At 36.4% G+C, this 27,624-nt stretch overlaps 1 protein-coding gene across 1 annotated transcript; it reads left to right on the top strand.

Moving 5' to 3' along the window:
• The first annotated feature begins 109 nt into the window (after nucleotides 1–109).
• Nucleotides 110–27,624, top strand: LOC106073971 (uncharacterized). Its single transcript, XM_056027318.1, has 15 exons — nucleotides 110–171; nucleotides 399–439; nucleotides 4,043–4,349; nucleotides 12,066–12,194; nucleotides 12,804–12,974; nucleotides 14,437–14,549; nucleotides 15,199–15,315; nucleotides 17,264–17,347; nucleotides 19,207–19,428; nucleotides 20,847–21,051; nucleotides 21,247–21,357; nucleotides 24,028–24,157; nucleotides 24,242–24,413; nucleotides 25,369–25,586; nucleotides 26,374–27,624. Exons 2-15 carry the CDS (start codon nucleotides 435–437, stop codon nucleotides 26,499–26,501), a joined length of 2,112 nt encoding a protein of 703 aa, XP_055883293.1. The 5' UTR covers nucleotides 110–171; nucleotides 399–434; the 3' UTR covers nucleotides 26,502–27,624.

Below are 27,624 nucleotides of genomic sequence, written 5' to 3'. Positions count from 1 at the left end.
TAATGCCCCTCCCTCTTTTTTCCCCCTTTAAAACCGGGTCAACTTGGCAAGGTAAGTTTTTCTAGTTTCAAACGATGTCTCATTCCTCAATCTGTCTTGTGTATTTGACAACAAAACTTCGTCATTACCTGGTCCAAGTTGTCACTTGACTCAGACGTTAGTTGCCAGGAGGTAATACAGTTTTAGAGATACACATACACCAAAATTACTCCAAAAAGAAATGCTGGAATTTTTGTTTCTTATTTAATACAGACAATAACAAGTGACACACATTGACGAAGTTTTGAACTAAATAGTTTTTTTTTTTTTTTTTTTTTTTATAAATGTCTAATTAATGGTCTCTTTCATTGTTGTACTTAATCTGAATTTGGTTTTGGGACGACTCTATTCTTATCCAGGGACCAGGCGTGACTGTGTGGGAGAAACCTAACAAAATGTGGTAAGTAGCTTCAGTTACTTACATATTCATGAGATGCATGCATTGTCTTGACTTTGACACAGAATAGTTCATTAAAATGTTCAATTAATACAATTTTCTATCTTTAAGTCTGCAAAATTATATATTTAAGGTTAATTTTTTTAAATTTAATTTGGAAAATGCTTCTGTATCACGCGTAATTAAAAAAAGTGTCGATGATAAAGTGTAAGTAATAAAGAGTATTTGATAAAATGTCAATCATAAAGGGTCATTGATAAATTGTGATTAATAAAGTGTCATTGATAAAGTGCAACTTATAAAATGTCATTAATAAAGTGTCATTAACAAAAGTCACATTGATAAAATGTCATTAATAAAGTGTCATTAACAAAAGTCACATTGATAAAATGTCATTAATAAAGTGTCATCTGTAAGGTGTCAGTGATAAAGTGCCGATGATAAAATGTTATTGATAAAGTGTTATTGATAAAGTCACATTGATAAAGTATCAGTATTTCTCAACTTTTACCAGTAAGTGACGCTCTCTCCATGAGGAAAGTGGATCTAGAGGAGCCACCCACATTTTCAATCAACAATCACAAAGCTATTGACTAAATATTGAGCTGAAGTCAGCAATTACAAAGCTATTGACTAAATAATGAGCTGAAGTCAGCAATTACAAAGCTATTGACTAAATAATGAGCTGAAGTCAGCAATCACAAAGCTATTGACTAAATATTGAGCTGAAGTCAGCAATTACAAAGCTATTGACTAAATATTGAGCTGAAGTCAGCAATTACAAAGCTATTGACTAAATAATGAGCTGAAGTCAGCAATTACAAAGCTATTGACTAAATAATGAGCTGAAGTCAGCGATTACAAAGCTATTCACTAAATAATGAGCTGAAGTCAGCAATCACAAAGCTATTCACTAAATATTGAGCTGAAGTCAGCAATTACAAAGCTATTGACTAAATAATGAGCTGAAGTCAGCAATCACAAAGCTATTGACTAAATATTGAGCTGAAGTCAGCAATTACAAAGCTATTGACTAAATATTGAGCTGAAGTCAGCAATTACAAAGCTATTGACATAATAATGAGCTGAAGTCAGAAATTACAAAGCTATTGACTAAATATTGAGCTGAAGTCAGCAATTACAAAGCTATTGACTACAGTCAGGAATCACAAAACTGTTGACTAGATATTGACCTGAAGAAATGCCTGCTTCTGTCGCTCTCTGTATTATAGTTTAAAGAGTTTAACATATTCCAGTGGCTGGTGGGCTGCTGGGCTTCTAACTGGCTAGATTATCGTAAAATCGTCTTATTGTAACGGGCCTTTTTTGTCACGAAAAAGACATCATGACATCTTGACATCATGACGTTGTATGGCGCTCTGGAAAAATGCAACTCTTGTGACATTAAAAAATAAAAGAAATTGAAATGTTTTATGCTGGAATAAATTTTGATAAAATATTTTTCTCATAAACAGTATGAATGTCAAGTACAAATGTCAGGTATTAATGTCAGGTATTAAAATCAGGTTTCTAAGGTGAAAAGACGTTTCCAAATTGAATCATTGAATTATTTGAACATTGAAAGTAATGTCATTTAGCTCGATGAATGCTCACATTCGGATCTATAAGTAGACTGAGAACACGTTTCCATTTGAACTCTCTTGTTTGTCTGTTGTGTTCTCGTAGTATCAGATAGATTGTTATTATTTATTATTAGTACAATGCAAACAGATTTTCTTGTCGTTTGAACAAAAAAAACTTTGTCAGAATGTCGCTCCCTCTTTGCGCCCTACAGGTAGAGAAACATGGGTTCACTTGTACTCATAGATAGCTCCTAGCTAATTGATACGCGCTTCATGCTGTCACCACGATGGTTCAGAGTTCATATCCTGCCTAACCCTGCATGATGTTTACGTTAGTCAGACAAATCTTATCGATCTGAAAGAACCTCTGTCACTTTCAAATCGAATGTATAATACATAAAAGGGGAAGGGGGCATGGGCGTAGCCCCCGAAATGAAATCCCCCCCCCTCGGGGGGGGGGAGAGACGAACTTTAGTGACTGATTTTTTTGCTTTGATTTTGTTTATTTTAGGTGAGATTTTAATGCTTAACCATCACATGCCCCAGCGCAGCCAAGGAGGTTTTGATTTTAAAATCCCTACCAGGGGGTTTTGAGTTTAAAACCCCCTACCAGGGGATTTTGCAGTTAAATCCCCCTCTTCGATAAAACAAAACAAAAAAAATGCAAACGACAATCCCCAAATTCCAAGAGCACATTTAAGGAAGAATTTGATTTTAAAACCCCTCCAAAATTTACGATAAACCCCCTCTTCAATATGAAAAAAAAGCAAATTATGCACTCAAAATGTTATGAGCGTTGCCAAAGGGGTTTTGAGTTTAAAACCCCTACCAGCGGGTTTTGAGTTTAAAACCCCTACCAGCGGGTTTTGAGTTTAAAACCCCTACCAGCGGGTTTTGAGTTTAAAACCCCTACCAGCGGGTTTTGAGTTTAAAACCCTTTAACAGGGGGTTTTGAGTTTAAAACCCCTACTGGGGGTTTTGAATTTAAAACCCCATACCTGGGGGTTTTGAGTTTAAAAAAGGTTGAAAAAACACTAAATGTGGCTCAACAAAAATGGCTAAGACAGATTTTAGGAGTCAGTTATAGAGATCGGGTCTAAATCAAGGAACTTCTATGCCGAACTGGAAGTTGACCCCTTAGTAAGATTTTGACAGAGCGTCGTATGAGGTTTGCGGGACATGTTCTCCGACAAAATGAATTACGCATAATAGGAAATAGGATGACATCCTAGTACAACTTGGCGCCACACAATCATGGGTCCTCAGAGCAGGTGGTAAGAGGCTTCAGAAATTACCAGTGACAGATTTTTGTGGAAACAGCTTGACTGCAAATGCCCCTAACGTTGCGGGAGGGTCTAAGTCAGTAAGAATAGCACACTAGGTTTGAAATAAGACTTTTTAATAGCAGGAAAATGCACTATAGATACCTCAGAATATGCATTTTGTTGCCATTCAATACCAGAAATAGTGCTCTTGGCGGCGGGGCTTCGACCCGCGATGGGGGGGAGCTCCTTGCTAGCAATGGCTGGGAGTCAACAATTTTTCCACTAACTACAGGAAGAACCTATTCTAGGGCACAATAAACATGCTCCGAAAGAATGAAGGGTCAGAATGTAATAAAGATTATGTACACACACACATACATACATACAAATATTTTGTTTTCGCGGAGGGGGGGAGCGGGGGGGGGGAGAAAAAATCCTGGCTACGCCCATGGAAGGGGTATTAAAGTTTATATTAACTTAAAAGAAGAAAAATGTCTTGGCGATTAAAAAATTACTTTTGTTTGTGTATACAAGTAGTGATCAATGGAGAGTCTATTCATTGTGGTATACAAAATAACAAATTCTCATTTTAGAATCATTTAATACGTTAAAGGAATAGTCAAGTAAAACATTCTCAACTCTCTTGAGGTTAGGGTTATGCTATTACGATTGGACTATGAAGGTTTATTCGTCAATGAGGTCTAATGAGGGTAGATTCTTAATTAGTTTAATATTCTCTTCCTTTCTTTGAAATGTAGGTTTAGTGCTTGCAGAACTGGTCTGGTCACTGTCATGATGCTCTCATTATGGCCCAAGTGCGTTGAGTCTAATTGTACCATGACACAAGATGTTTGCGAGTTTTGGCTGGAGGTGGAAAGTTTCTTGACCATGATGGACAATAAGGTTGCTGTCTACGCTACGGGTGGGAAACTTTACCATTACAACGTGACGAACACTACATCAGCAACACCCTTGGAGGCTAGCACTGTTATATCAGCAGATGGCTGGGAAAATCAAAGACTGGTAATAGCTGTCAACAAAACAATACCTGGACCTTCTATTGAGGTAAGGGATTCAAAGGCTTGTCAATAAAACAATACCTGGACCTTCTATTGAGGTAAGGGATTCAAAGGCTTGTCAATAAAACAATACCTGGACCTTCTATTGAGGTGAGGGATTCAAAGGCTTGTCAACAAAACAATACCTGGACCTTCTATTGAGGTAAGGGATTCAAAGGCTTGTCAACAAAACAATACCTGGACCCTCTATTGAGGTAAGGGATTCAAAGGCTTGTCAACAAAACAATACCTGGACCTTCTATTGAGGTAAGATGCAACAAAGAAAAAAAAAAAACTAAACAAAATGGCTTCATGTAGAGGCGAAAGAACAAAAACGAATAATTCAAAATACAATTATAATTACCTTAGCATGGTTAGTCACAGGCCAAAAGCCTTACTTTAAGCGTCACTCAAGTTTATTACAGCATTAATTGTTATTTATTAAGTTCAATTAAAATATTTTCCCTTCCCATGTCCACTTTTACCACAAAACCCTGCCCTTTTCTCTTCGCACGACTGAATCCACTACATTGGCGACCACGTTGTCATGCTCCCTCGCTTATCTCCCCTGGACACAGGACAGACAGAACAGTACGAATGCGGGTGCTGGTCACGGGTATGCTATTCTGTCTCACTCGAGTGGAAACGACGATCACTAGAGGAAGTGATTAGGCTAAATGAATAGCAAAACAAGAATCCTGTGGGAGTGTCTAAGGGAATGCGAGAGTTTTCCCATTGCATGGTGCAGAATTGAAAGAGAGCTTCCACGTCCCTGTCGATAATCCATGCGGTGTTCCTCAAGGGACCGTTACACTAATGGCGAGTCCTGTACTGTTAGCTTGGTAAAAGATAGGAAGATGGCGGGGGTTCCCGGTGTGCACATTGGAAATAGCAATTAATTATATAGACATTGGCTGGGACCTCTTCTATACAGAGGTGTCTGGCAGTCATCGTTAACATCACCTGGACAATACCAGGCAAACATACCTGGACATTACCAGGCAAACATACCTGGACATTACCTGGCAAACATACCTGGACAATACCAGGCAAACATACCTGGACATTACCAGGCAAACATACCTGGACATTACCAGGCAAACATACCTGGACATTACCAGGCAAACATACCTGGACATTACCTGGCAAACATACCTGGACAATACCAGGCAAACATACCTGGACATTACCAGGCAAACATACCTGGACATTACCTGGCAAACATACCTGGACATTACCAGGCAAACATACCTGGACATTACCAGGCAAACATACCTGGACATTACCAGGCAAACATACCTGGACGTTACCAGGCAAACATACCTGGACATTACCAGGCAAACATACCTGGACATTACCAGGCAAACATACCTGGACATTACCAGGCAAACATACCTGGACATTACCAGGCAAACATACCTGGACATTACCAGGCAAACATACCTGGACATTACCTGGCAAACATACCTGGACATTACCAGGCAAACATACCTGGACATTACCTGGCAAACATACCTGGACATTACCTGGCAAACATACCTGGACATTACCTGGCAAACATACCTGGACATTACCTGGCAAACATACCTGGACATTACCAGGCAAACATACCTGGACATTACCTGGCAAACATACCTGGACATTACCAGGCAAACATACCTGGACATTACCTGGCAAACATACCCCACCCCGCACTTTCGGACATGCTTCACTCTTTCAGTCTTTGCTGTCTTTTCTCAACCCCTACTCACATATCTCTTTTGATCAAGAAAATAATCCGTCTCAACTCGCCTCTTGGCAGTGCGACTTACATTCCTATTAAGTCAATCTATCCACGTGGTGGAGTTTCTTTAATCGCTAGCCAAAATTCACCTCTCTTCCTTTATAAACCCACTTAATTCGGAAATCTCCACAAGTCATCATTTCTCCAGCTCGCTGGCTGACGAGCGATACATTCTATTCATTTTTTTCACTGTTCTATTTGAATACCTGTTGGTAAGCTGAACTTAATCACAGTTCCTTATCAATTTGCTTTGTATTATAAATATGTGTATATTGATTTCCTGATGGACCATTATAAGTTGTATTTACTCTTTTTATTTATCTTGTATAATTCACTTTATTGGTCAAACCATTATGTTTAAACCACATGTCGGCATAATGCCATTGTATTTCATTCACGACTGGATCATGTGACAAATATACTAAGTCATCTATCTAACATAATGCAGATCTAGGCCTAAGCTGCTTGGCACGCGCTTCAGAGCCAATAATTTATTTCCTCAAATCTAGACTACCTTCGTATGTACATGCATTTATAAATGCAGACAAACCAGCTTGTATTATAATATTTCACTTGCCTGGACTTGATTGTCCTACATACCTTTACATGTTTGCCACTGCTGATTTTGGATGGACACTCCTCAAGCACAGAGTCACTGCTGATTGGCGAGTAAACTATTAAATGTAAATACTTTTATTCACAACTCTCTCCAGAGAGCATTTCATTATGTTCATTAAATCTACCTTCGGATTTATCTTATATGTAAACATGTTTCTTATATTATTTACCATTTGTATTTGTTATTCGCCCCTTTGCATTTATCATCATCTGCTATGCTCAACTCGATGACAAATGGACATGTAAATATGTCCCCTCTACACCAAGTGAAGCAACTGATTCCATGATTAATTTGATCACCCTTCCCTTGACCACATCTACAATGTATCTCGAGCAATAATTCCTATTGCCTCCCTTACTCATTTCTAATTGATATAATCTCCCTTGCTTTGCTCTTATATAGTTGTTATTGACAATCTCTTTAAGCTTTCAATTTTGTCACCCCCCCCTTGTCTGTACTTCATAGCAATTTTATCAATCTGACGAATGCAGTTCAGTTGAGGGCATGGATACACGAGAGACTTGTCCTAACGTGTCTTTGTTTTATTCGCAGCCTCCTTCAGGGGTTTCTGCCTAGTACTTGATGCTACTTGAGAGTATTACTGGCATCGCATATGCCAACGACAAGCCTACGGCAGTACTCTTCGTGCCTACGGTAGATCAGCTCTGCCTGAAGTACTCTTCGTGCCCAAGGTACCCTGCTACCCGCCCTACTGTGCCCACAACCGACCACAGTGACTTCGGATTGACACTCCCCAAGCACTGAGTCACCGGCGCCTCTCTACCCGCTAGAAGGCCACCTCCAGCTCAAGCCCTCCACCAAGGAGCACAGCCAGCTAGGACGTCGCTAGGACAAAGTGACATACTCTCTCTCTCTCATAGAGGCGCAAAGAGTGCTGATTCAATAATTCCATTAAGAGATATGATGCAATGTCCCCCGACCCTCTCTATTTTCTGGTATCTTTTATGTAAATAAACATCTTGTAAATTATTAATTATTATATCCTTCTCTATTGTCTGTTTGTTACGTGCCTGTTTCGATTTATCTTTGATAGCATATTGCACACTTAAATAATGATCTCCTAGACATCAAACAAGCCACACATATATACATACATGCCACACATACATGCAATACACGCGGGCCGTCGCAGGTAGGTAATAAATAATGCCAATCTATCAGAGCTTTCTTGTCAGTGACAGTGGCACGCGCAAGTTCTGTTCTTACATTTGATTTGACATGAATGGAAACTCAACAACTTTCTGTTTACGTATTGCGCCAAGCCGTCGTCTTTTCTTGTACCACACACACACACACGCACACACACACAGTGTATTGTGATGGCCCTCTTCAGGTTTATATTTATCTAGAAGGCGGCATTTATTTAGTAGGCGACATTTATTTAGTATCTGGCTGTATTGAAAGTTTAAGTGTGTTTCTGTCACGTGTAAAACATCTAAGAATAATATAAATAAGTACAAAATTAATCGATCGAAGTGGTATCTTGTACTTTTAAATCTGTAGCGTCCTGGAACTTCTGGTGTAATGACATACAGTGGCGTCACTAGTGTCGGTGTCACCCGGTGCGGTAAGCTCAGGATATCACCCCACCCCCCTTAAGGAAATAAATAATCTCCCCCTAAAAAAAAAACAACTATTTTTTTTTTAAATTGTTTCTTTATTTTGAATAATAAAATTGTAAGCTAAGTAATTGATGGTTACACCCGAAAATGGTTTTTGATTCTTTTTTTTTAAATGTAGTTGTTTGACATTTTATCAAAAGTGAATATATAAATGTAAAATGTACACGTATTTGAGAATCATTGAGTTGAACATTTTTATTAGAGATTATTTAAGAGCTCCTTACGGAAAAGGTTTTAAATTATAACCAGTGTTTCTCAGCTGCTTCCGAAAAGGCAAATCAAATGCGAATCAATCACTGAACAGTTTTAAGTCCTTCGAAACATCGTCGACCAAAGCCTGGAATAATTACAAAGAATGTTGATCAGTTTTGTAGATAAAAAAAGTTTGATAGCTCTGGAAAATAGCAAGAGAAAAAAGAATCTGGCAACAATTAGTCCAGATTCAGCAACATGTCTTAAGCAAATCAAGTTGTTGTGTCACAACAGACACTGGAACTCTCCAACATCGAGACGGATATGATGTTAGAGTTTATCTTATCTCCATTTCTCTTTCTTGTAGCCATCGACAATTGCAGACGACATAGCATTACTTCGAAATACAATTAAATGTATACACGAGATGACGGATAAAGACGCCCTCAAAGTTATGCATATTGGGTGCAGGTTACCCCAAACCCCCATCAACATTGGTCACACAGATCTTGAACAAATATAAATGTTAACATATTTAGTAACTGATATTAAAGCAATGAAGTTGCATATCATGGTGTTGCATGCCGGATTGGAAAGCAGAAGCCGTCTTTCAAAAAGTATCTGAACAAACAAATCAATTAGCCTGGAGATTAAAATCCACCTACTCAATACAATCATTGTCCCAACGCTTTAAAACATGGAATTGAAATAAGTTCTGAGCAGTGATGGCTGAGAAGGATCCTACAAATAACATACCTAGACAATGTTACCATTAGAGAATTTTTTTCCCGCACATTCACCGTCTAAGGAAAGTGGTGACTGAACGTCAATTAACATTTGTGAGACATATCATTAGACAAGACGAAACACGTACAAACCAAAGTCAGACTTCACATGAAACCCGAAAAGAGGAACGTAAAATCATGGCCGTCCACGTTTAATCATCACACCTTTGTAGAAGGTAGGTGGCTGTAAAAGTCGCCTAGGACTGATTTCTGTGGAGAGAGCTTGCAGCCCTGTGAGTCAAGTGGCGCGATGGAGCTTTAAGTTTATCCGTTTCTCAACATTTTACAATAAAAATGTTATGTTCGCCACACACCTGATCAGATAAGATGTTTAGGGGAGCGCCTTACGCCCACTGGGAGTTAACTGGAGCGAAGACCCGGGCGCCAATCGTTTTTTCTACATTTCTGAGCTTCAGAAACTCTTTCTCTTGGCGTCTACAATGTATTATTTTTCTCATAATAAGTTTGGGACATGTTGATACTCAACTGAGAGACATTCAAGGTAGTCATTTTTATTTTTATAAGTTGCATTTAAAAAAAAGCATTTTTCCGACTTGGGTGACACCTCCCTGATGGGTGTCACCAGGTGCGGCCCGCACCCCCTAGTGACTACACTGATGATATATACGTCTTATTGCTGTACGACATATACAGCCTAGTGTTGTATGACATATACGTCCTATTGCTGTATCACATATACGTTCTATTGTAGTATCACATACACGTCCTATTGTAGTATCACATATACGTTCTATTGTAGTATCACATACACGTCCTATTGTAGTATCACATATACGTCCAATTGTAGTATCACATATACGTTCTATTGTAGTATCACATACACGTCCTATTGTAGTATCACATATACGTCCTATTGTAGTATCACATATACGTCCTATTGTAGTATCACATATACGTTCTATTGTAGTATCACATATACGTTCTATTGTAGTATCACATATACGTTCTATTGTAGTATCACATATACGTCCTATTGTAGTATCACATACACGTCCTATTGTAGTATCACATATACGTTCTATTGTAGTATCACATATACGTCCTATTGTAGTATCACATATACGTTCTATTGTAGTATCACATACACGTCCTATTGTAGTATCACATATACGTTTTATTGTAGTATCACATACACGTCCTATTGTAGTATCACATATACGTTCTATTGTAGTATCACATACACGTCCTATTGTAGTATCACATATACGTTCTATTGTAGTATCACATACACGTCCTATTGTAGTATCACATATACGTCCTATTGCTGTATCACATATACGTTCTATAGTAGTATCACATACACGTCCTATTGTAGTATCACATATACGTTCTATTGTAGTATCACATACCCGTCCTATTGTAGTATCACATATACGTCCTATTGTAGTATCACATACACGTCCTATTGTAGTATCACATATACGTTTTATTGTAGTATCACATACACGTCCTATTGTAGTATCACATATACGTTCTATAGTAGTATCACATACACGTCCTATTGTAGTATCACATATACGTTCTATTGTAGTATCACATACACGTCCTATTGTAGTATCACATTTACGTCCTATTGTAGTATCACATACACGTCCTATTGTAGTATCACATATACGTTTTATTGTAGTATCACATACACGTCCTATTGTAGTATCACATACACGTTCTATTGTAGTATCACATACACGTCCTATTGTAGTATCACATATACGTTCTATTGTAGTATCACATATACGTCCTATTGTAGTATCACATACACGTCCTATTGTAGTATCACATATACGTCCTATTGCTGTTACTGTTGATGGGTCAGATGGCCTCTTTGTGCTGGGACTAATATTTCCTCTATCTTCCCTCCTTGCCATCTTTTACGTTAGTGTTTGATTTTCTTTGAGGTCTCTTCATCAGAGTGACTCATTTAGTGACTCGTTCAGTGACTCGTTCAGTGACTCACTCAGTGACTCATTCAGTGACTCATTCAGTGACTCATTTGGTGACTCATTCAGTCCATCTGGAAAGCTGCTAGGAAATACCTGCGTCTATTTCTACATGAAATCCCTGGCCAATATCTGATGTACTGATGCAAGAATGTCTGGATACTTTTAAGTGAATGTCTAGCCCTCCTCAGAACTGTCACTTCTTATTTTTTAATGTAACATCGGATACCATTTTAGTACTCCTTGTTTCATGTTTATGTAGATTTTCAGTTAGAAAATAAATCCTACTTGAAGTATCCTACACACAAATGTTTAATGGAGCTGATATAATTATTTTAACCAATGTTAAATAACACATTTCAAGTTCTCATAAATACTACGGACAGTCCTTTCTTAACAAACATACTAGAAGACCTAATTACTGCCTGATACTGACCTGCGACATCACAATCTGTGGGAATTTTAGTCCAATAGCTCGTTGCATGTCACAGGTTGTGACGTCAAATCTAAACTGCCCACGTGTTGCGACGTCGCAGGTCAGTGTTTAGGCAATCTAAAGCGATTGACCTCCTTTAAACACGCGATACATTCATGGTTCTTGACCGTAAGGCTACCTAAGCACATTTGTATTTTACAATAAAACCCCCATTGTAATTTAATTTGAAAATTATGTTTGTCTGTTTTTTGTTTCGTATAGTATTTCATTTTATTTTAGAATGATGCTGTGTTTCATCCGATTCCAGGTGTATGAAGGTCAAACTGTCATAGTCTATGTTACAAATAAACTTTTGACCAGTGGGATCAGCATTCATTGGCATGGCTTGCACCAAAAGGGGACTGCCTGGAGTGACGGTGTTGGTTTTATTACACAGGTAAGTGAACGTAGTGATCCAAGGAAGAATTTACTTTTAAGTAGAATATTCTGATGTCAGGAGGGAGACAACTCATTAAAATTTTCAACGGTTCTGAAAAAGGCTGAGTGACAAAACATTTATTGTCTATCTACTTCCAATCACTGCCATCTTCAGGGAAGATATATATATATATATATATATATATATATATATATATATATATATATATATATATATATATATATATATATATATATATATATAGAGAGAGAGAGAGAGAGAGAGAGAGAGAGAGAGTGAGAATATTGGGGTGAGATATACAGTTATTAAGAAATCTAATGATTGTAATTTTATTTCCTGATTTTATATAGGTAATTGATTGCTTGAACACTTTTGAAAAATAGCTGCATCACTTAAACTAAAATTGTTAAAGCGATTTAAATGCTGTTTTTATGATCAGCGTAGAAATAATCCTTTGAAAAGTTTCCAAACATAAAGCTATTGTTGCGTAAGCTTTGAGAAAACAAAATAGTCTAAGTGAGAAAAAATAGAGATTTGTTCATTGTTACTTTTATTCCAGTCTCCTTTAAAACTGTTCAATTTTTCTTTGTTTTTCTCTAAATTCAGTGTCCCATATTACCTGGTCAGACCTTCACATACAGATTTGTTGCCGATCCCAAAGGAACGTTCTGGTACCACGCCCATGCAGGAACACAACTCTCAATGGGTTTATTGGGACCTTTTATTGTCAGAGAGAGGCGGCCGTTACAGATGGAAGAGTTTATCATGATGTTGCAGGTTACTATTATATATTATTATGTATCAATATTTTTGAGAAGTCAATACACGCCTCATTAGAAATTGTGATAACCTAGAGTAATTTATAAAAGATATATGGCCAGAGTTTAGTTTGAAAAACATTCCTTAGCTCCTTCACAAAGAAACAGGAACAATGTGTCTACCTAGTCATTTAAAAATGTCATTGTAGTTTTTTTAAATATTTTCCTTGGTCTTATCTCTTTATCATTCTTCTTCTTTCCCTCTCTTGCCATTTCTAGCATTCTGTCCTCCATTCTTTCTCTTTCTTAATCTCTTTTATTTTCTCTCTCTCCTTCTATTTCTCTTTCTTAATCTCTTTTATTTTCTCTCTCTCCTTCTATTTCTCTTTCTTAATCTCTTTTATTTTCTCTCTCTCCTTCTATTTCTCTTTCTTAATCTTTTTTATTTTTTCTCTCTCCTTCTATTTCTCTTTCTTAATCTTTTTTATTTTTTCTCTATTCTTCTTTTTCTCTTTCTTTATCTCTTTTATTTTCTCTCTACTCCTATTTCTCTTTCTTAATCTCTTTTATTTTTTCTCTCTCCTTCAATTTCTCTTTCTTAATCTCTTTTATTTTCTCTCTCTCCTTCTATTTCTCTTTCTTAATCTTTTTTATTTTTTCTCTCTCCTTCTATTTCTCTTTCTTAATCTCTTTTATTTTCTCTCTCTCCTTCTATTTCTCTTTCTTAATCTTTTTTATTTTTTCTCTATCCTTCTATTTCTCTTTCTTTATCTCTTTTATTTTCTCTCTACTCCTATGTCTCTTTCTTAATCTCTTTTATTTTTTCTCTCTCCTTCAATTTCTCTTTCTTAATCTCTTTTATTTTCTCTCTCTCCTTCTATTTCTCTTTCTTAATCTCTTTTATTTTTTCTCTCTCCTTCTATTTCTCTTTCTTAATCTCTTTTATTTTCTCTCTCTCCTTCTATTTCTCTTTCTTAATCTCTTTTATTTTTTCTCTCTCCTTCAATTTCTCTTTCTTAATCTCTTTTATTTTCTCTCTCTCCTTCTATTTCTCTTTCTTAATCTCTTTTATTTTTTCTCTCTCCTTCTATTTCTCTTTCTTAATCTCTTTTATTTTCTCTCTCTCCTTCTATTTCTCTTTCTTAATCTCTTTTATTTTCTCTATCTCCTTCTATTTCTATTGTGACTGATCTGATCATCATTGTGCCTTTCCTCACCTAGCTACAAAATCACCTTAGCAGCATCACAATCTCATGCCAGTTTATATACATACTTTTTAAGACTCTTTCCTAATATTCGATAAACTATAGGCCTTAACATCCATGTCTTTCTCTTTGACCTTGTTCACTTCATTGGATCATTTTAACATTCTCTTGCATACTATTTAAACATCTGTGTTGTTGTTTTCACAATCTTTGAAACCTGTCTAGTTACTGTTGTTGTGTCATACAGTACATATATTTTAATGATTCGTCACTCAGGACTGGAACCATGACATGGACTCTGACCTGTTGCATTATAAAATGGTGTACGGTAACTATGACAACAGAACTAAGGGTCAACCTACTGGATCATTGGAAGGTGCACATTTTAGGTCAGTTTGCTTTAAGATAAACAAACAATTCTATCCAGGATTACCAACAACCACTGAATGTCTACCCTTAGATTCGCCAAAGAATTAACACATCTATCTTGTTACCATTAAATATCACATGACACAATTCATTTTAATTATCCTATAATTTTTGTCTTATTAAAGTTCCACAACTCTTGTATGTAATTCAAAACTTAAAAGACAGCGGATATAAGCACAAAAAAAATATTTCTTCAAAACTTATGACCAAAACATTGGAAAAAAAATACCCTGTTAGATCTTGTGATGTATAGGGCAGATGATGTTAAGGTCATTTAAATTTTTTTTTTGCCAAGGGTAAAAGTGCAGGGTGTCTTGTGGCCAACAAAACAACCAACCGTCTTTCCTTTCCCCAACTAAAGACAGTTTCCCATTAGAGTTGGACGGACTCAGGGGCGCCCTAAATATCCCGATATTCAAAATTTAATCTTCACCGAGATTTGAGCCCAGGACCCCAGGATCGGAAGCCAAGCGCTTAACCTTTAAGCCAAGTATTCAAGTCAAAAGATTACATTTCTTGTCCTTGATTTTGTTAAATTGATATTTTTATTATCAAATGGCTCAGTTGTCGCTTTACTGACTACTTTAAAAGTTTTATTTTTTTATTCAGTTTGTTTAAATTTCAGTCAGGATTAATCAATGGTAAAGGAAGATATTTTAAACCGGATGGCTCTTTCATTGAAGCGCCGCTGACTGTATTTACTGTGGAGCAGTTCAAATCCTACAGGTCTGTTATACTAACGAACTGCTATGTCCTAAAATCAACAGTAGTGTCGATTCATGCGGACATACGTCAACATATGAACATATTGTATGCATGAAGTACTCGCGAACATATGAACATATTGTATGCATGAAGTACTCGCGAACATATGAACATATTGTATGTATGAAGTACTCGCGAACATATGAACATATTGTATGCATGAAGTACTCGCGAACATATGAACACATTGTATGCATGAAGTACTCATGAACATATGGACATATTGTATGCATGAAGTACTCATGAACATATGAACATATTGTATGCATGAAGTACTCACGAACACATGAACATATTGTATGCATGAAGTACTCGCGAACACATGAACATATTGTATGCATGAAGTACTCACGAACATATGAACATATTGTATGCATGAAGTACTCGCGAACATATGAACATATTGTATGCATGAAGTACTCGCGAACACATGAACATATTGTATGCATGAAGTACTCACTAACATATGAACATATTGTATGCATGAAGTACTTGCGAACATATGAACATATTGTATGCATGAAGTACTCGCGAACATATGAACATATTGTATGCATGAAGTACTCGCGAACACATGAATATATTGTATGCATGAAGTACTCGCTAACACATGAACATATTGTATGCATGAAGTACTCACGAACATATGAACATATTGTATGCATGAAGTACTCGCGAACACATGAACATATTGTATGCATGAAGTACTCGCGAACACATGAACATATTGTATGCATGAAGTACTCATGAACATATGAACATATTGTATGCATGAAGTACTCGCGAATTTTCGTCTGAATCATGTTCACTCACCAAGTGAATTCGCACAATAAATTTTAGACACAGTTACCCGCCTTAGCGCTCATTTTGTTTGGAAGCTCCAGTTTGCATCGTGAAAGTAATAAACTAAAGTAATAAACAAAAGTAATAAACTAAAGTAATAAACTAAAGTAATAAACTAAAGTAATAAACTAAAGTAATAAACTCAAGTAATAAACTAAAGTAATAAACTAAAGTAATAAACTAAAGTAATAAACTAAAGTAATAAACTAAAGTAATAAACTCAGAGTGTTACTGAAGGAATCACAGAACCAGATAAACATGATTCTATTTTTTGAAAAGACAATACCAGCTTTATATAACTTATACAGTGATTGTTTTTCTCTTAACTAATGAATGTTAGATTTAAAAAAATGGAACATTATTTACCCGCCCCATTTCCCCCCCCCCCTCCATCACCCCCTCATCCTGGAGAAAGACTCCTGGTTAAGTCAATGTATAGATCTACTAGACGTGATACTATGCCAATGATAGGCCTTTAGATCTACATTTAGAAGACGATGCGAAAAATGTTCCTGAACAATAATTTATTCAACTCTTGAATGAATGCGGAAAAACCTGAAAACCTAGAGTCCGTTTAAAATAAATATTTTCTGGTTCTCTAGCCAAATTTAAATTTCTTTCTTGTAATACTTTTAAAAATTATAACGGTCAAACTCGAGTTGCCAACGAGCTAGTGAATCTTTTCCCAACGATATAAATCAACTTTCAGATATCTATGAAAAAAATCGTTAGAGCACTTTTCGATATCCGCCTTCAAGTTTTGCTCAGAAGTTTCCACTAAGGTACGAGTTGAATAGAGGTATTTAAAAACAAGAGAAAAAGATATGTAGAAATGCTGGGGAGACATAACTTAAAGGTTTAATTAATTTTTGAAAAAGATTGTGATTGTGTGTGCGTGCTTAAACAAGGTTCATGATTTCAATTAGTAATTTTAGTATTTTTTTAAATATTCAAAACATTGAACTAGCCAATAAAAAATGTAAGACGTCTCTGTAAGTTTAACTAACAACAAAGTTTCACTGACGTAATCAAATATAATCTTTTTCTTTCTTCTGATATTGTTTAGATTCAGAGTCATAGGAGCAGGAAATCTCTACCCCTTTAGAGTTTCCATCGACCAACATCTTTTCAAGATTGTAGCTACTGATGGGTACGTACATCTCCTTACAGCCCCCTACCTTCTCTGAAGACATTAGATCTAAAGACCGAGACTTAAGGATGTAACACTACTATACTGTATACGATTTGTCATGATATGAAATTTATTACCTTGTAACGAATACAATTATTTCGAATGCTGTTAAAAAAAACGTTTCAGAAAAGTTTTCTTCCAGATGTGTAGAAATCATTGATTGGAAAGAAATCGTAACTGAAGCCACCAGTACCAAACTAAAGCCCACACCAGTACCAAAATAAAGCCCACACCAGTACCAAACTAAAGCCCAAACAAGTACCGAACTAAAACCCACACCAGTACCAAACTAAAGCCCACACCAGTACCGAACTAAAGCCCACACCAGTACCGAACTAAAGCCCACACCAGTACCGAACTAAAACCCACACCAGTACCAAACTAAAGCCCACACCAGTACCAAACTAAAGCCCACACCAGTACCGAACTAAAGCCCACACCAGTACCAAACTAAAGCCCACACCAGTACCAAACTAAAGCCCACACCAGTACCAAACTAAAGCCCACAGCAGTACCGAACTAAAGCCCACACCAGTACCGAACTAAAGCCCACACCAGTAGCGAACTAAAGCCCACACCAGTACCAAACTAAAGCCCACACCAGTACCGAACTAAAGTCCACACCAGTACCAAACTAAAGCCCACACCAGTACCAAACTAAAGCCCACACCAGTACCAAAATAAAGCCCACACCAGTACCAAACTAAAGCCCAAACAAGTACCGAACTAAAACCCACACCAGTACCAAACTAAAGCCCACACCAGTACCGAACTAAAGCCCACACCAGTACCGAACTAAAGCCCACACCAGTACCGAACTAAAACCCACACCAGTACCAAACTAAAGCCCACACCAGTACCGAACTAAAGCCCACACCAGTACCGAACTAAAGCCCACACCAATACCGAACTAAAACCCACACCAGTACCAAACTAAAGTCCACACCAGTACCAAACTAAAGCCCACACCAGTACCGAACTAAAGCCCACACCAGTACCAAACTAAAGCCCAAACATCGATACTGTCAACAAAAAAAATACAAACATGTATCAAAAGCGAGTGAGGATAGCGGTTGATACTAGACAGAAGACTCCGGCTTGCTATTGAGGTGCCTTAATGATTTCAGTTTGTAGGGATGAGCCTACAACTCGAATAAGAAAGAGAATTTCTCTCAGCTGCAAGAACTGTGATTTCAAGGCTAGATTTTTGTGGGTCACATTGATTTCGAAAAATATTTTTTTTCTATCATTTTCACGTTGGGTTTCAAAACGTTTCTTGATTCAAATCAGCAAATATTGCATTCTTCAATATCTATTTATTATAGACAAGTATGTGTGCTGTTTGTTAATTTTGGAAATAATCTTTTGACCAAACGTGTAATTCTGACTAAAGTTTGAAAGTAAAACTTTGCTTACACTGGAAATGGCATTTATGATCGATCTATCAATTGTGAAAATCACATACGTGAATCTTGAGATATTTCATCTTTTATACCCACACGCACACATGGCTTATACTGGAATTCAATTGTATGAAACAAGCGAGAATGGCGTAAGTGGGACAATCCAACGCCCCTGCACCTTTCATATCCCAAAGGGGCTCCGAAATTCATTTCCTCTTCTTAAAGACTTACAGATAGGAAATATTCCAATGATACAATTCTTTGTACGAACCATTTTCAGTCTGCAGCACTGCCAACTATTCCGAAACAATGTAAAGAAATAATATTTGTTAATAATATGTGATAATATATGACGCATCTTATTCTCAATGTATAAATGATAACGTCAACATAATTTTTTCTTTGCGTGTCTAGAAACGAAGTGGAACCACTTGAGGTCGAATCCTTTATAATCAACCCAGGAGAAAGATTCGACTTCGTGATAGAGGCCAACCAAACTGTCAACAATTACTGGATACGGGCAGTAACTCTAGAAGTCAATGTCAGCAATCACATGGCCTTGGCTATATTTAGATATGTGAATGCCTCAGCCACTGACCCTCATTCATTCAGAAGAAACTGCACACGTAATGATAAGTAAGTAGATTAACTTAAAGAGATTTATTATTGCTGATTATTGTAGTAATGGCTATTCACTGTTATCTGCTCCTTGTTTACAGATTCGATTTTTTATTTGATTCAATGCCATTCAAACTGTTTTGATATACTGCTTTTCGATCCTTAGATAAAAATGAAATTCTATTGTTTAATACGAAGAAAGTAAAACGAAGTTATAAACAAATCCCCTGTTGTATTACTAAATGCTTATAACAATATTTTCAAACCAAATATTTCGTGATTCCATCTCTGCTCCTTACACAATGTTGCCTGATATTTTGAAATGTGTAGACAAACTAAATGTAGAGAGCTCTGGTGTTATAACTTTAAAGAATATTTAGCAGTGATTTACATCCTCCAGCCCTCTAATAAATAAGTTTACTTTGAGAAAGTTGTGGTTCAGAACCAGGTCTTGCACCTGCAAAAAGATTGTTGGTAAATATGTACTACTGTTGTTTGTAATATTTATCAGACGCCAGTATCCATATTTATCACATAAACATTAATGCATTTTGATTTGATAAAAATAAATAAAAATTCTCTTTCAAAACATAAATGTCCTCGAATGCTGTGAGTTAATGTTATCTCGGTATCGTATGAAAACATAACACCGGCTTGTCATGGAACAAAAATATATATGTTAGTAAAGAGTGCATCTAAATTGATGCAGATGGCTGAAAATTTCATACTATTTACTATGTGGCCGTTTGAAGCTAAATTAAGCGAGATTGTTTTAGACTAAAAATCTAGTTCTATCTCTGTTGTAAGAATGCCTATGTTTCCCAAATATTGACGTCATCGTATTTTAGGTACATATTTAACCAAGGGATCATTTTTTTTTCTCCAGAATCTTCCATCAAAATACAACGTTTTCCCAGATTCTTATAACTCCAAAATTGTATTCGTATTTAAAGGCTTATATGAACAATATTTTTATTATCTCCCTTGACCTTATACTGTACTGAAATATAAACTATTTTCACAGCTATCTCCCTTACGTTATACTGGAATATCAGCTATTTTCTCATGCTTAGTTGATGTTTTTATTTTCTAGTGCAGTGTTTCACAAACTGTGTTCCGCGGAAACATAGTGTTCCACGAACTACTGGAATAATTAACTAGTAGGCCCCCACGTGAATTAATCTCTCTAAAAAATTAGCAAAGTGTTCCACTAAATACTCAGAATGTACAAAGTGTTCTGTTAAAGAAAAAGGTTTGGGATACACTATTCTACTCCATACTTTTTTTTGTGCAATGACGTCACAACCTCATTCACCAGGCAAGTAATTTAGTCGAAATAAAAGTGTATCGCGACTAAAGAAACTTGAATACAAAGCAGATTGCGTCCAAGATCTCTGCTCATACAAATTTAGCAACAAGCCTTTTTATTTTTACAGGTGTCTTGTTGCCAACTGCCCATTTACATTCTATCCGGAAAGTGACAACGTGATCTGTGTCAATTTCCATCAGTTTAACTCTACGGGAAATGAAACAGTCCCAGGAGTTGAGACATATACAGAGCACATTGAGGAGATATTCCTGAACTTTGCTTTCCCTGGATTTACAGAGACACCTGGGTCAGCTAATGGAAGACATTTTGTGGTAGGTTTATACATACATAAATAAATCAATAAATATTGTTTACGACTAATTAATGCAAAAAATAAAAAGGCGTCAAACTAGAAGGTAGCCATGATTTTTACTTTAAATAGGAATCATGTGTCGACTATGCTTCTTTTTCCAAACCTTATTTCTTAATAAAACAATAAAATAATATTCATCTCATATATTGGACAGTTGCCTCATGTTTCTGCCTTGACACAATGGAATCAAGTCAAAACATTTTGTAAGCCAGATGAATGTGGTGAAGACAAAATATGTAAATGTACCTACTCCATAGACCTCGAGGTTTGTATTGGTATAGGTTAGTGCCTTAGGCATTTGTGTCAGCCTATGATTAACTTGATTATATTTTTACAATCCCTCTATTAACTCGTATCTTAATGGCACCAGGACACGAATCTCGAAAACGGCCTTAACGATTTTTCTATAAATGTAACAGCTGATGTATATCACTAAGAACAGAACTACACGTTTGTTGGCCACACTCGGAAAACTCTAGTTTGACTGTTATAGTCTTTCAAAGTAAAAAAAAAAAAGAAATTTTAATTTGCTAGCCACATGACGCCCTCGTTAATCTAGGGTGACCGAAACAGATGACCTTTCATCATCTGCCCCATAGATCACAAAAAATGAGAATCTTAAATGATGGTGGCATGGCGCCGTTCTGGCAGGATAGTTCATGTGTCCCAGCACAAAGTGACGAGGTCGGTTAACCTTTCTGTGGAAGCAGCACAACCCATTTTAGAATCATTTGCTGAATGACCGTCTAAGTCAGGCACTTTGTGTCTTCTGAACTTCCAACTTGCTGTTTCAGCCTCATTAAGACTTTGGATATTCATAGAGTTCCATTTTCACAGTTTCTTGTGAGATTTCACCAAGAGACTCCTCCAACTCGTTGGTCTCTAAAAATCAAACTTTCGTGCTCTGTCAACCGATTCAGTAAGTCGTTTTGGTCAATAAGTCGAGGCCGTTGGCAGTTCGTGAGACGCCATAGTCGTTGGGCCGTAAGCAGAAAGAAGAGATTCAAACAGCGTGTGTCTCCTACATTCGCGTATCTTTGCATGTTTTCTGAAAGCTTTAGCCACCATTTGTATTTTAATTCAGGAACTTTTGCAAGCCAAATATGACACGAGGCTCTGTAGAGGGACTTTCAGTGCTGTTGGGGTTCATGAGCACAGAAATGTAGTGCGTGCATTTTGTTATATGAGTAACTCTTGGATTGCTGTGTTGCTCTCATCAAACCAGTATCTGTTGGGTCTGATGCAATAGCTCTCTACCCTGGCCGTTCTATCCTGGAGTCTGTTTTAGCTGGTTCCAGTTTGCCTCTGGGTCAATTTCCTGGGGCTTTCTAAGCTCCACCTCATGCATGACTCTAAACTTCTAGTGCTGCCATTATATGTACATGTTAACATTATGCTCATTCATAATTAAGTTCAACAGTAAAGCTTGGTACTTAATTTATACTGAAAAACTGTTGACTTTTAGAACGATGATCCCAAATGTATCGATGTGTTTATCTGTGTACTATTCATGGGTTTATCTGGGTGTACTATTCATGGGTTTATCTGGGTGTACTATTCACGAGTTTATCTGGGTGTACTATTCATGGGTTTATCTGTGTGTACTATTCATGGGTTTATCTGGGTGTACTATTCATGGGTTTATCTGGGTGTACTATTCATGGGTTTATCTGGGTGTACTATTCATGAGTTTATCTGGGTGTACTATTCACGAGTTTATCTGGGTGTACTATTCACGAGTTTATCTGGGTGTACTATTCACGAGTTTATCTGGGTGTACTATTCATGGGTTTATCTGTGTACTATTCACGAGTTTATCTGGGTGTACTATTCACGAGTTTATCTGGGTGTACTATTCATGGGTTTATCTGGGTGTACTATTCACGAGTTTATCTGGGTGTACTATTCATGGGTTTATCTGGGTGTACTATTCATGGGTTTATCTGGGTGTACTATTCATGGGTTTATCTGGGTGTACTATTCATGGGTTTATCTGTGTACTATTCACGAGTTTATCTGGGTGTACTATTCACGAGTTTATCTGGGTGTACTATTCATGGGTTTATCTGGGTGTACTATTCACGAGTTTATCTGGGTGTACTATTCATGGGTTTATCTGGGTGTACTATTCATGTGTTTATCTGTGTACTATTCATGTGTTTATCTGTGTACTATTCATGGGTTTATCTGGGTGTACTATTCATGGGTTTATCTGGGTGTACTATTAATGGGTTTATCTGTGTACTATTCATGGGTTTATCTGGGTGTACTATTCATGGGTTTATCTGGGTGTACTATTCATGGGTTTATCTGGGTGTACTATTCATGAGTTTATCTGGGTGTACTATTCACGAGTTTATCTGGGTGTACTATTCACGAGTTTATCTGGGTGTACTATTCACGAGTTTATCTGGGTGTACTATTCATGGGTTTATCTGGGTGTACTATTCATGGGTTTATCTGGGTGTACTATTCACGAGTTTATCTGGGTGTACTATTCATGGGTTTATCTGGGTGTACTATTCATGGGTTTATCTGGGTGTACTATTCATGGGTTTATCTGGGTGTACTATTCATGGGTTTATCTGTGTACTATTCACGAGTTTATCTGGGTGTACTATTCACGAGTTTATCTGGGTGTACTATTCATGGGTTTATCTGGGTGTACTATTCACGAGTTTATCTGGGTGTACTATTCATGGGTTTATCTGGGTGTACTATTCATGTGTTTATCCGTGTACTATTCATGTGTTTATCTGTGTACTATTCATGGGTTTATCTGGGTGTACTATTCATGGGTTTATCTGGGTGTACTATTAATGGGTTTATCTGTGTACTATTCATGGGTTTATCTGGGTGTACTATTCATGGGTTTATTTCACGTAAAATAAAAGAACTATTCCATTGAATCGTGTCACGTACTTCACTTTTACAGTATACCAAAGTGTATCAAGTGGTATTTGTGAACATGGGGCAAGGTAAAGGCTGGGCTCACCCAATGCACTTACATGGTCATAGTTTTCACGTCCTCAAGATTGGATACCCAGAGTATGATACTATTACAGGTAATGCAAGCACCCATAGCAAACTTTTAGATACTAGAATTGTTCTATCACATTTAAAACATTTTACTTTAATACTATCTGTAGGTAAAATAATCGAAGACAATGTAGACATAGACTGTGGAGGTAACTCTCATAGAGATCAAAGTTTTTGTAATGCTGCGGCTTGGACTAATAGCTCATGGGGAGGTAACAATATTCCAGGTCTTCAACTCAGTAATCCTCCATTGAAAGACACGGTCGTAGTTCCAACTGGAGGGTAGGTGTTTTCATTTTCTTGTTTGCTTTTTAGAGACAATTAATAGAGTGTGTGTGTGTGTGTGTGTGTGCGTGCATGCGTGTGTAAAAGATATATATTGAAACAAAATTTTTGACTGCTGTCTCACGTTCACTTTAAATCTTGATTCAATCCCTATTCCTGTATTATTCTATAGACTTTGGATGCCCCGGTTACATATGTTACTTTACGGGGGTCAAACGTTTTAGGTGTATCCGGTCAAAGATTGAAGGAAGTGTTGCTATGATAGGCTTTTTACAAATGGATATGCAACATTTCTGTACCCTTTTTATTACTGTATACACAATTATTATTATTATTTATTTTTTTTAAATACATTTTCAAAATTAATTTGGAAACTTATAAGTTGAATTGAGCGTCCTTGCCTTCGGTTAGATCACCCCCAACAAAATGTCTTGAGGAAGTCGACACTGAAACATTCTATAATCGTGACCAAGCCAGCCAAGACATCTGCTGTTGATAACAACGCGGATGTCCTGGCACCTTGCTCTTCGTAACACTTCCTCATTGGATGTATAGAAACTGCAACCTATTAATTATATGTCCCAATAATGACTTTCGTGTTACATTTGTTTTATTCTTATACCAAGAGTTCTTATATGACTTTGTCCCAGTATATGTTTTACAAATACAATTTTTATTTACTTTTCTTCAATCTTTCGTTTTCTATATTTTGTGTTATGTAAAAACTAAAACACAGCATTTGATCATGAAACTATTTCAAATAAATACCATGAGGAAAAGAAGCCATTGAAATAAAGTCTGCATTTTAAGCAAGAGTTTCAGCTGGACATACAGAATTTGTTCTTTGATCACGATGTGATCTCTAGTTGTATCCATCTTAAAAAGACTTGTGGTTAGATCAGGATTACTCCGCAAGATGAACTGATATTGTCTCTCTATCCTTGGGTTTCAGTTACGTGGTGGTCCGATTCAAGGCAGATAATCCTGGACTTTGGCTGGTACACTGTCACATAGAGTTACACAACACAGATGGCATGGCTTTAGTGTTCAATGAAGCCAGAGAGTTACATCCCAGGCCTCCAGCTGGTTTACCGAAATGTGGGGATTTTATTTACGGTGCCGTCCCTCAAACAGAAGATGAAACAATTTTAAACAGCAACAGTAAAGACGGTAAACATTTAATTTATATTATATTATTTTATATACATCTTGCTGTACTATTTTAAAATAGATATATTATATACATTATTTGACTGAAATTCCACGTGTGCATGATGTATATACTAGCAATTTACAGACTGTGGGGCACACCCGCGGCACCCCCTTGGTGTTATTTGACAATGGGAATGATGAAACGCAGTCGGTTCTGAGTTCTGTAGCTCTCAATGCTGGTAACTTTTAACTCTGGGGCTTCGCTGGACCCCTAGCCAAACAAAGGAAACACAAGAGTAACGATTTTAGTCTAAAGAGGGTACAGTTTTGTGAACTAAATTCTAAGGTTAGCTAGAAATATAACCAAAGTCATACAAGGGGAAAAAAAAACTAAAAATTAACAGCAAAGAGCTACACCAATATAAAGCTAGAGTTATCGAACATTACCTGTTCATTATAATCATTTAAGGCCTCGGAATGTATGTCTGTATTGTATGTCCTATCAATAAAAGGGTATTTCTAATTTGGTCATCTAAAACTTTTAACCATAATCACTTATTATGTTATGAAATGACATCCTAAAGCTCAACAGAAAACGACACACTGTTTAATGTGACAACATTATTTCTGAACTAAATATTGTATTTCAGTGCATAATAAACCAATAAAAGCCTTTTATTGCTATGACAGTTTGCGTGTTTTGAAACAGAAATATGACAAGAAAAATTTATATTTTTTTACCTAGTTTCAAATGTGTTCTACAAATCATAAACAATTTGTATTTCCCCCCTCCCTCTCTCTTCAGACGAAGACGACTACACGGCAGCCATAGTGGGCGGAGTTCTGGGAGCTGTAATTGTCGTTCTTATCATAATCATCATCTTTTTAGTGAGGAGACAGTACCACAGCACAAAGTTTAAACCAGAGAATTAAGTTTTGTAGAAGCCTATATTGCTTATTATTTTATCAATTTTTCTTTATCGAGTTCTTGAGAAATACTCCTAATATTTTCATGTTCAACATTAAAAGATATCTAAAATATAATGTTCAACATTAAAAGATATCTAAAATATAATGTTCAACATTAAAAGATATCTAAAATATAATGTTCAACATTAAAAGATATGTAAATTATCATGAACAACACTAAAAGATATCTGAAATATCTTTATCTAGTAAAATAAAAAACACTTTAAGATATTCAACTAAAAGCGAAAGGAATAATAAAAATTCCTAGCACTGTGTTGAGTAATTCAAAGGGGAGATAAATGTAGAAGAACATGGCTAATACTTGTTTCTAAGTTTATGGTGGATATAGGAATTAATCAGTTATCTATCTTTAAATCCTGTAGCGCTGTTTAACACTATATACGTTTGAAAGAATTGTGTGCGCAGCTAACAGAATTAATTGACGCTCACAATAATAAAATTATTAAAGTACATTTAAAACCAAAGATGAAGATCTAATTAAAAGCTAGAAAAAGATACTTCTATGTAAATACCATAACATGCTATTATCCATAGAGCGAAGTGAAACACAAAAGCATATATATTATATATAAGGAAATCAATGTGATGCTTGACTCCCGCTTGAGTATATCTTTAACGCATAGAGGAAACTAAAAAAATATGTTTTAGCTGCGCAGAAAGAAATGTTAAACGCAATCATTCGATATAGAAGAGTATCATTTGGAATCTCATTCATTTTTTAAAACATATTTTGTTTCATTTTAAACAAAAAATAAACTTTTTGTCTGATGGAATTTTCATATTCACTGCAGTCATTCATTGAATACTTTTGAACTTTAAAAAAATACTATGGTACTCTGCACTTATGCCGATATAGGCCTACCATAATCTGAGTAAATGACTAAATGTTGAACAAATATTTCGTGTGTAAGTTACTTTATTGTCTCTAAATATTGTTATCAGTTGTTATCATTTGTGTGACAGCACAATGCTTTTATCATAATGTATATGTTTTGAAAGGTTTTAAGAGTGTATGGGTGACCTTTTAGACTACTCTGTTCCTTTTATGAAGTTAATATTTTCATGA

Source organism: Biomphalaria glabrata, chromosome 4 (assembly GCF_947242115.1).
Source record: "Biomphalaria glabrata chromosome 4, xgBioGlab47.1, whole genome shotgun sequence".
Lineage (NCBI taxonomy): Eukaryota > Metazoa > Mollusca > Gastropoda > Planorbidae > Biomphalaria > Biomphalaria glabrata.
This window is presented reverse-complemented; position numbering and strand designations above follow the sequence as displayed.

Coding starts and splice junctions, on each gene's coding strand:
- LOC106073971 (XM_056027318.1), top strand. Junction 12,195..12,803: donor GTGTTGGTTTTATTACACAG/GTAAGTGAACGT, acceptor CTCTAAATTCAG/TGTCCCATATTACCTGGTCA. Junction 17,348..19,206: donor AAGATTGTAGCTACTGATGG/GTACGTACATCT, acceptor TTGCGTGTCTAG/AAACGAAGTGGAACCACTTG.